The sequence below is a fragment of the Quercus suber genome, unplaced genomic scaffold, assembly GCF_002906115.3.
Source record: "Quercus suber isolate HL8 unplaced genomic scaffold, Cork oak 2.0 scaffold_37, whole genome shotgun sequence".
In the NCBI taxonomy this organism is placed as follows: Eukaryota; Viridiplantae; Streptophyta; class Magnoliopsida; order Fagales; family Fagaceae; genus Quercus; species Quercus suber.
In genome coordinates, this window is record NW_027069502.1 from 984,777 (window position 1) to 995,359 (window position 10,583).

Here is a 10,583-nt window from a genome sequence, read left to right on the forward strand (position 1 = left end):
ATCTGCTGTGAGCAGCGGCGGAGGCACGTACAAGGGTGGGGGGGCCATGGCCCCCCCAAAATTTAAAAATTTTTAAAAATATTTCAATCTCAATGTCAGAGGGTTCTTCTGATGCGGTAAGCTCAAACAGGGAGCAAGGCTGAAGTATATACAAATTTTCTTGCTTTCTTCATTTTTGATATACTTTTACTCGCTGCACTGACTTAGTCAGCGATCTGTTTTACCATAAGGTGATTAAAGGGAGGTGGGGGGGAATTATTATTGGAGATGCAATGAGAATATTGAGGTTTTCTAATTTCTGGGTTGGTTGCAATTGATTAGGGACTATCAGAATGCACCTCTATTGATAGCATTTCAACTATGAACTTTTAGTTTACCATCACAGCATTCATTCCAGTTGCTCCTGTGGCAGTTTCTTGATGATAGAATGCTAAATATATCTTTCTCAATTTATCAATTTCAATTTTATTTGAACATGCAGATTCAGAGAGAGAATCAACCAAAAAGGCCTGCTTCAGCCAAGTTCAGTAACTCACAAACTAAAGCTAGTACCCAGAACACAAGATCTGTAGCTGAAATGAAGTCAGGTACTTCACTGTTCGAGATATTAAGGCGATCCTTCCTGCAATCTGAGCAGTGCACTCAAGATAGTGTGGTTGTGCAAACTGAATCCGTTTTTGCTGCATTTAAATTGTCAAAGAAGCCAATAAAGACAGAAGGAAAAGCTTGATGTGTATATATAAGAAAGCCTTGTTATTGTTTGACTCAATGTTTTTTGAGAAGTTCATTTGTTTATCATATGTTCTTTGCATCTATATGAGCCAATTTCAGAAGCCCTGGTTACCTTATATTTAACTCTTGGGTCATATCAGATTGCTTTTAATGGGAATCTTGATGGGGATCTGCTGTGAGCCTGTGAAAGTAATGCTGTTCCTGTATTTATTGGTTGCATGCTTGCAATACATTCCCTCTTTCTGGTTCAAATAATAGACTACTGGGAATGTTATTTCCTGGTGAGGAATTTGTGCCTCGAGGCTGGGAGTACTTGACACCTGTATAATATCTATACGAGTAATGTTGATGTTCCAACGTCAGTTCACTGATTGGCAAGCAAATGATCAGTCGTTTACTGAAGAATTGTCCCCTTGGTGACATCAACGGCCATGATCTGTGTTATATCATTCAACGGCAAATAAACTTATCATGCTTTAACTCAATTTCAGTTATAAAATTTGAGAATAATATCTTGGCTAATATATGTAGGGAAATGTTAACAAATGCTCTTAGATATTGATTAATAATTCATTTAAAGTTTTTTTTTATGAGAAATAAAAAAAAAGTAATTAATATTTTGTTAGTTTTTTTTTTATTTCTTATAAAAATAGTATCAAAATTTTTTAAAAATAGATTATTAATCAATGCCTAAGGGCACTCATTAGCATTTTTCATATATGTATATATAAAAGATAGTTCTAACTTTTGATTATTACAGATTCTTTAAAAAAAAAAAAAAGATTATTACTCTTATAATCAAATGAAGAGGCTAATTGATTTTTAGCATATGTGAGATTTAACTTTAGATTTAGATTTCTTATTTGATAATAAAATTCTTACCATTGAATACGAGATTTGATGTTCGATTTTCATCTCCTCAATAGCCAATTGGTATGATAATAAAAATTTTCTATGATAAAATCATTAAGAGTAGATATTATAAACTAAAATTTTCTAGATAAAGAGATTTTATCTTTCTTTTTTTTAATATAAATACTTTACTATTTGAATGAACTAAAACTCACTTTTTCTAAGATGATAAGATGATAGGGGCTAGAAATTATCAATGATAAATCTTTGAATAAAATGAATCGGTCTATTATATATATATATATATATATATAACCCGGAAAAAGAAAAAATTTCAAATGTATTGCCGATGTCTCGAAAGGTGTTAGTTAGGCACAAACTATCTCAAGAAGCCACCAAAGATCGAACCAATAAGATTTCACAATTTAACCTTTTTTCAACCCTTATCCTTTTTGACTTTGAAATTTTTTGAGGTGTATTACGGTGGGGAGGGAAACACTGAAACAGTGTACGACCTAGTTTTTGGACAGAACATTGTTTTCCCTTGTGATGAGAAGCGGAAAAGTATGTAACTGGCCAGACCTCTCTTTTTCTCTCCCTAAAAGAGAAAATAATCTATTCGTGTCACACTCTCATAGGTCCCTAATAAAGTATTAAGTACGCTCACCTGACTGAATCATTCCCTACAATTGCACCTAAAAATGGGTTCACTTCAGACTTCAGACATCTTCATAGTCTTTCTCAGACAAAGGTCAAAACTGAAAGCTCAATAACCCTTAGCCCAAAACAGTGAAACACAGCTTACCTTTCTAAATCAGAAGATCCCCAATTGAGATTCCTCAAAAATCTATCATGGGATTTTAAATCTTAGTTGTCCAAAACCCTCTCAGATCCAAACACCCAAAACATATATAAGATCCATCCGAAATCCACGCGTGTGCTATAATGGCCAAACGCTGAATCTAGTCACCTCAAAACCGAAGTCCAAGGCTTCTACAAATGGCGAATAGTCCACACAGAGGCAAGTTTTTCTTACTCTATTTGCTTTTCATTTTCACTTCTGTTTCACTATTGGTAAGCTCTAGCTCTAGCTCTCTCTCAATCCAACACGAGCACGAACATGATCCTTGTGTTGCACCCAGCACAGAACTCACTAGTAAATTCAATGAGCAACAAGTTTTATTGCACCAGCTTGAGGATTTAGTGAGAAACCTTAGTGAAATAGTTACTAAATTAGAATCGAAATTGTCGGAATCTCCGAAGGTGGCATATACGGATAAGAGGCACAATCTAGATAATGAAAAGGCTAAAAGAGGTAAAAGGGTAGGTAAGGGTTTAGAGGAAGACGAATTGGAAGGTGAAAATCGAGAGGGAGAGGGAGAGGGAGAGAAAGCGAGGGCGGTTTCTGTAACCAAGTTTAGCCCATTCTGGTCTGAGAGGTTTCAGTTTGTGTCGGCTGTGAAATTGGACTCGGATGCTACTTGTATTCATGTGTTGCCGTTTCGGGATTTCGAGGGGCTTAGTAAGTATGTTGCAGTTGGGGATGAGAGAGGGAGGGTTTATGTGTTCTTGAGAAATGGGGATGTTTTGGTCGAGTTTTATACGAGGTCAGATTCGCCTATTACGGCCATGCTTTCGTACATGTCAGTTTATAAGAATGAGAGTGTTGTGGTGACGGGGCATAAGAATGGTGTGATCTTGATGCATCGGATTTGGGAGGTGTCAAATGGAGATGAACTGAGTTCACTTTTCATGGAAAATGCGGGCAAGATCGTGTCAACTGAAAGTGGGGAAGATGGGCTTCCGATCAATATCTTGGAAGTGCATCATGTTGGGAGGATGAGGTATATTTTGTCTGTGGATGGTAGTGGAAGGATTAGGGTTTTAACAGAAAATGGAACTGTTTTTGGTTCAACCAAGCCAGCAAGCAAGCCACTTGCGTTCTTAAAGCAACGACTTTTGTTTTTGACAGAGAGTGGTGCAGGGTCGTTGGATTTGAGGAGCATGAAAGTCAAGGAGTCTGAGTGTGAAGGCTTGAACCATTCTCTTGCACGGTATTATGTTTTTGATGCCACTGAAAGGTCTAAAGCATATGGCTTTACCTCAGAAGGTGATTTGATTCATGTGTTGCTCTTGGGGGATATAATGAACTTCAAATGCAGGGTTAGATCCAAGAGAAAAATGGACATTGATGAGCCTCTTGCATTTCAGGCAATAAGGGGGTTTTTGCTTATTGTTAGTGAGGAGAGGGTCTTTGTGTATAATGTTTCATCTCATCATTATGTTAGGGTTGGTGCACCTCGCCTTCTTTTTTCTGCTGGTCTGGATGATATCAGATCATCTTTTCTAAGTAATCAAGCAGTGGATGTGGATGCTGAGAGAAGAGCAGTGATACCCTTAGTAGCCAGTGATCGTGAAAAGCTTGTTGTTCTCGGCCTTGGAAGTGGGTACGTGGGAATGTATCGTTCTAACCTTCCAATATTTAAAGGGGAGTTTAATACAATGCTATGGACCAGCCCTGTGTTATTCTTCATACTTTTTCTATTTGGGGCTTGGCAATTTTTTGCTAAGAAAAAGGAAGCACTTACTTCATGGGGGCCAGATGATCCTTTTAGCTCCACATCAGCCACGACTGGAGCTCCATTAGGAACTGGTTCTGCGGACAGATCTTTTATAGACTCTTCTTCTAGAGGTTCTGATATGATGGATCTTAGAAGTAGTGGTCTAAGAGGTCCGTCGAGAAGGTATGTCTCTCCCACTCGTTATCCTGGTGGAGCGACTAATTCCTTTAGACCGGCTTCTGCAGATCATAACTCTCGACCAGCTTCTGTTGACCCAAATTTCAGAGCATCTTCAGAGTTAAAATTTAGGGGTTCAGCTTTAGAATCTTCTGGTTTTCCAAAAAGAAGGGAGAGTCTGTTTGTAAGCAATCAAGTCGTAGATGATAACAACTGACTTCTTGAATCAATTGCATGAACTTTTGCTTCAGAAGTCTCAGAGTTCCTTCAGATTTTATCCTTAGGACCGTTCATTTTGGCATCTGCAAGGGGCTGTTCAAACTGGCAATATCTGTAACTTGCAACTTTGTAACTTCTTGTAGCTCAAGGAAATAATGAAAAAAAGTTTTAGCATTTTTTTTATAAAAAAATTCCTTTATTTTGTTTGTTGTAGAAAGATGGAAGCAGATCGTGTATAATACAAATATAGAAGCAAATAAGATTCTCCTTTAGGGATTCATCAAATTGCAATGGTTTGTGTTGTTTTCGTTTGCTGAAAACCTGAGATTTAAAAGGTCAATCATTTATCTCGAAAAGCAACGGGCGATTCTTTTCCAACCTTCACCATTATTTTTTTGTTTTGTTTTTGGGTGGCTTATTATTGTTAGGTGGCTAAATAGCATGAAGCAAACCAATTTTAACACAATTTTTCAGTCGAGCCTCAAATGGTGATGCAGCTGCCTACTGGTGAAGTCTGGACTCATAAATGGTGGCTTACTGATGTGTTCTGGATTCAAAGATGGTCGTGTCTTGGTTTTTTATTTATTTTTTTTTTTTTTATCATTTGCAAAAGAACTGGTCTTCCTGTAATCGGAAATGCATTAATGTTGAGTGTCTTTGTGAATCTGTGATACATGTAATCCAGTGCTAGAAAATAGGGAATATCATGTTTGACAAGTTTTACTGATAAATGTTGTGGGTGATAGCTTTTCATGTATGGCAAGAATTCTGACTACCAACCTGTTTAAGACTTTTTCCAAATGGGGGGAGCCTTGCAAACAGAGAGATTATCCAAGGAATTACGCTGGCTTTGAATGAAAAATGCTAAGACTACAACGAATTATACAAATTTTGCCACAACTCGTCACATGGTCAGTTATTAGTGGTGAAAATGTAAACCTTATGAAACAACCACTTTTTTTTTACTACTCACAATTTACCATATGACAAGTGGTAGACATTGTGTAATTTTTTGAGATCCTAGCGTTGTTGGCTTTGTATTAATACTTTGACACTTGGAAGTCAGAATTCTGGCCAACTAATCTCCAAATGAGTTTTACCAGGAAAATAGCATTTGCATTTCTATGCTTGGTTGTGGAATAAAGGCCCAACACCCAAGTGTAATTTGTCTTCCCCGGGGTAGCCCCCAATAGAAAAATCCTGTTAATTTTGTCAATCTCATATCAAACAGGAGCGGTAAGAGATAACATTGCCTTCATCATGCATGTGATAAGCTGGTATAGCAGAAGTTACACATTCCACATAATAAGGATAACCTCTCGGCTAGAGACACTATTAGCTTCCCAACCAGCCTAAAGTTGAACCTTATCTATCACACAAAACAAAAACAAAAACAAAAAACAAAACCTCTCGTCTCTTATTCTCAGTCCCCGAAGCTCTTCAATTGTAATGCTCTCAATGGACGCTACTATTAACAAGAAACATGGTATCCAATCTTGATAATTACTTTTTATTATCAAACTAATTAATTGATGTAGACGAAAATTAAATCTAAAATATTTTATTCGACTATAAAATATTTTACAATTTGTAGTTATTGGATAGTATGTTTATTTTCTACTGTTAGTAAGATAATCTAGTATAATATTAAAATGATATTAATTAGGCAATTATGCCTCTATTTCACTATTATTTTTGAAGCACCAGTTAACGCAATGAAAGCTATTAGATATTTTCATCTATTATGAGAACATAAAATGATTGATCGATGCTTGCTTTTGTGATGGATGTTGGAGTAATATTCAATTATTAAAAAGGTGGTATGAATGTATGATCCTTATTTAAAAAAACGACAATGAAACTTGATTTATTTTGGTTTTCTTGCTGCATTCTTTCTTCCTTTGAATTAATCCCAATTACTATTCCAATTTATGTAACACAAGTTCTCCATGATTTTTTTTCCCTCTACCACATTTTTATAATTGAGCTGCGGCAAGAAGCTAAGAAATACCCTTAACTTTTTTTCTTTTTTTGAAAGCAAGAAATAGTCAAATACCCATACTTTGGGTCAATAGTCTTTAATGTGTTTAGGTGGATGACCGATTAAATTAAGTTATTGAGTTATAATTGTCCACTATGTAATGACTTTAACTCTCAAATCTCAATTGATTAATTTACATCAACCATGAGGGAACTTGGCGTACAAGCATGACAGAAATTCAAACATGTATTTATCTATACCATTGTTCTCCTTACAGGTGTACATCAATGGAGTTTGGTAAAGTTTGTGCAACATAACTATCATTTTTGGAAAAGCCTACAACCGCATAAATTTTGCACAACTTTTTGCTATAATTGTGATGTGGTAGAGTGTGATTGATAAAGAAAAAATTATAAGTCTATGTGTAAGTGATACTTAACCACTCACAATCTGCCACATCAGAATTGTGACAAAAAAGTTATGGAATAATTTATAGTCCTAGAACTACTCATCATTTCTTATTTTGTTATTTTCTCAACTATTCAAGTTGTTTTATAATGTCAATAATCTTAAATTAAATGAGTATATGAACTTAATAATAATCTTCTCAAAAAAAAAAAAAAAAAACTTAATAACAAGAAACATGCTTTATCAACAAGTAGGAGATATATTTTTACAAGTACATCATCTTTTTGTGAACTATAATCTCTATATATTAAGAGGATTAAGAAAGTTAATTACTGTTTTTTTTTATTGTAAAAAATACTCCTAATTTAATTAACTTATCATTATTTCATAGGATTAAAATAGTAAATCGACAAAAAAATTAACAATATTCCTATAAAAGAAAAACTACCCCCTATCCCTTACTCCTATATATATATATATATATATCCTATTAAAAAGTTACTTCCTACTTCCACTGCCTCCACATTCTTATAACTTAAAAATAAAAAAATAAATAAAAAACTACCGACATTACATTAAAAAAAAAAAAAAAAACTCATCACATCACCCGATTCACCCGTGCGAAGCACTTGTGAGGCTTATTATGCCATTTTTAAATTTCAATAGAAGTGGCAATGCAAAGATGTACTTTTCTAAGTGTTTGTTAATTGTTATTGTTAGATTAATCTCTTTTAATATTTAATTAATACTTTACGTCAAATTATAAAATCACACAATAAAATGATGTTCTCCAATAAACCGGATAGGTACATTGCTCGTGCCACACACTAGTTCTAAAAACAATAATATACTTTTGGTAGGCATTGAGTATTAGCAAGTGAAATTGATTGCGGCATGTTGACGACATTAGCTTGTTTATATAAAATACACTTGATATTATTTTTTATTTTTATTTTATTTTTTTTTTTGTGTGTGGAGGTAATACACTTAAATTAGTAAGGCATAAAAAAGCACGAAAAGGTAGCGCACTGCTATGATGTAGATTCTAGAATAAAAATTAATTTTGACACGGCCAACTTGCATGATACTCCCACACTTTTGACTTTAACAATGAGTGATGTGATGCTTGTGCCATCCTTCAACGACCACTCAAAATGGAAAAAAGATAAAAACATTATAAAAGAGAGAGAGAGAGAGAGAGAGAAAACATTAATTAAACCAATTTATTTGAGACAATCATAATATCATCTATTATATTATATATAATAAGCTTTTTTTATAAGATATATAAATATATAATAGAAGTGGAGTCCTAACAAATTATCGTTGAGTCAAATTAATATATTCTGTTGTTAATTATCAATACTAAGGTATAACTCATACATATACATGGTATAATAAAAAACAATCATAATTACACATATTTATGAGTTTAAATTATGGAAAATTATTCTTTTTCAAAAAAAAAAAAGGAAAATTATTGAATACCTAGAGAGTATCATAAATGTGTACTCCCTCTTCTCACATAAATTGTACGTCCCACCATATATTTAATTAGTGAGATCCACAATTATATGAGAGAGAGAGAGAAAGTACGTATTTATAGTACTCTAGGAGCACTCAATAATTACCTTTAAATTATATCTAGTATAAAAGTTACACAATTTTTGAGTTTCTTTATTTTTTTGTTTATTAGGATTTTATGGTTTATTTATATTAGACTCTTTTTCTTTTGCACAATATTAACTTATCAAGAACAAAAATTAAAAAAATAAAAAAATAAATGGGACACTTGGTGCAAAATTATACAGCAATTATAATCCAATTGATTTTTCTTTTCAGCCTTGGGTTTAATTTATACATATGCGTGTGCACGCACACACTTTTACCTAAGATTAAAATTTATTACCAATAATTTACTATACATAAAATTATTATCTTAACTAAAATTCTATTACCAAAAGTTTCAATAAATTTAAAATAAAACTTAATCTTTATTTTGATAAAATATCATAATTTTGTGTTTTGATAAGTGCAACACGATTTAATATATGTATATATTACATATCATCTTAAAATTAATGTATTTTTTTCATGTGACTCATTAAGATATTTAATGTACTCTAATAAAAATATATTGAAGTTTCAAATGACTCACTAATTATTAAAATAATTTTTATTTATTCATACAAATTTTTTTAAAAATTAAGTTGTACCCCGTGCAAACATAACACTAGTTTAAGCATGTTATAAATTAAACCTTATAGTTTTATTAGCTTTTATGCATGAGCATGCGAAAAATTATTAGGTACTTTCAGAGTATCATAAATGTGTATTCCCCCCTCTCACATGAATGGTGGGTCCCATTATGAATTTAATTAGTAGGATTCACCATTCATGTAAAAAAAGGAAGTACGCATTTATGGTACTCCAAGAGTATACAATAATTTTCCTGAGTGTGCTTAGAGTCTCTTCTATTTTTTTGGGTAAAAGTTAATAATTTTCATCTATTATAATTTGAAAATATATATTTTTAGTTTTCAAATAAATGATAAAGTTTGAGATAAACATTAACTGTACTTTCTTTTTTGAGCACGTGTTTGAAAGTGGTGTAGTTATATAGGGAAAAGTTTAAGTAGGAAACATAAGATGAACATGAGGGGAGAAATGCTAAATTTTAGGAGTTCACTTAGTTTTTAATTTTTAAAATTTTAAATTGGGGTGTTTTGCTTTTATTATGATGAAAATGGAATAAAAAAAAGGCTAAATTTTATAGAATAAAAAGATGAATGTGAAGGAAAAAAAAAATCCTAAATTTTAGGAGTTACCTTTTTGAATTCAAAATGAAATTTTTTATTAGACATTTGTGATGTTATTTCTCAAAAAAGTTACCCTTCATTAATTAGAGTATTTTTGAACAATATAAAAATTTAGTTCAAAGAGAGGAATCATTTTATATATAGTACTGTGGGGGGAAAAGGGTCCAGCCCAACATAATGGGCCGAAAGCCCATAGGAGAGCTATTTTGCGACCGAGAAAAATGAGATGGAAAAGGCGGGGCCCATTTGGAAGTGAGACCCTCAGAAGGAAGAATTATTACAATCCGAAAAGGATATCTCCTGTCCGAAGATGTTGTAATCCTCTGACGCAAATATTATAAATCAATTGAGTGTGTGAAAGGCCAAAATGACCTTCCGAGGACTCCACCTGATCAAGATAAGTTTTGAGTATGCTGGGAAACGATAAGGATGGAGAAATATCTAAGGGGAAAGCTGCTACCACCGTATTTAATATTTTGCAACAACTTTTCTGGCCGCATTTATGTGAAGAATACCCCTGAACAGTGCATCCTAACCTACCGCCACTCACACAGAGCTAAAAGAAGATGCTTGACGTGACATGTACTCAAGCAAACTCATGGATGCGGAACAAGTGGACGATGGAGATGAAGAGAAGGGTGGCTATATAAAGGAAGGAGGCTCCTAACGAGAGGGGAGAAAAAAAAAAGAACAAAAAGAGAAAGAGAGAATTTGACTGTAACCCTAAGACCTTTGTTCATCAGATAAACAATAATATAGTTCTTCGGATTTTCAGGTTTTACGTGTAAATTCATGTTGGTTTGTGTTTGAAAGTTGTGATTCATTGTTGTCAAT

General features: G+C 33.4%; 1 protein-coding gene and 1 long non-coding RNA gene across 2 annotated transcripts; both read left to right on the forward strand.

Moving 5' to 3' along the window:
• The first annotated feature begins 80 nt into the window (after positions 1–80).
• LOC136066511 (uncharacterized) lies at positions 81–1,031 on the forward strand. Its single transcript, XR_010627993.1, has 2 exons — positions 81–116; positions 482–1,031. It is a non-coding gene; the product is annotated as an uncharacterized LOC136066511 (long non-coding RNA).
• Positions 1,032–2,293: 1,262 nt separating this feature from the next.
• LOC111983041 (uncharacterized membrane protein At1g75140) lies at positions 2,294–4,715 on the forward strand. The gene has a single exon (XM_024014692.2). The coding sequence runs from the start codon at positions 2,584–2,586 to the stop codon at positions 4,537–4,539; it is 1,956 nt and encodes a 651-aa protein (XP_023870460.2). The 5' UTR covers positions 2,294–2,583; the 3' UTR covers positions 4,540–4,715.
• The last annotated feature ends 5,868 nt before the right edge of the window (positions 4,716–10,583 follow it).

Bases quoted from the DNA above. Each gene is read 5' to 3' on its own strand.
- LOC111983041 (XM_024014692.2), top strand. From the start codon at position 2,584: ATGGCGAATAGTCCACACAGAGGCAAGTTTTTCTTACTCTATTTGCTT.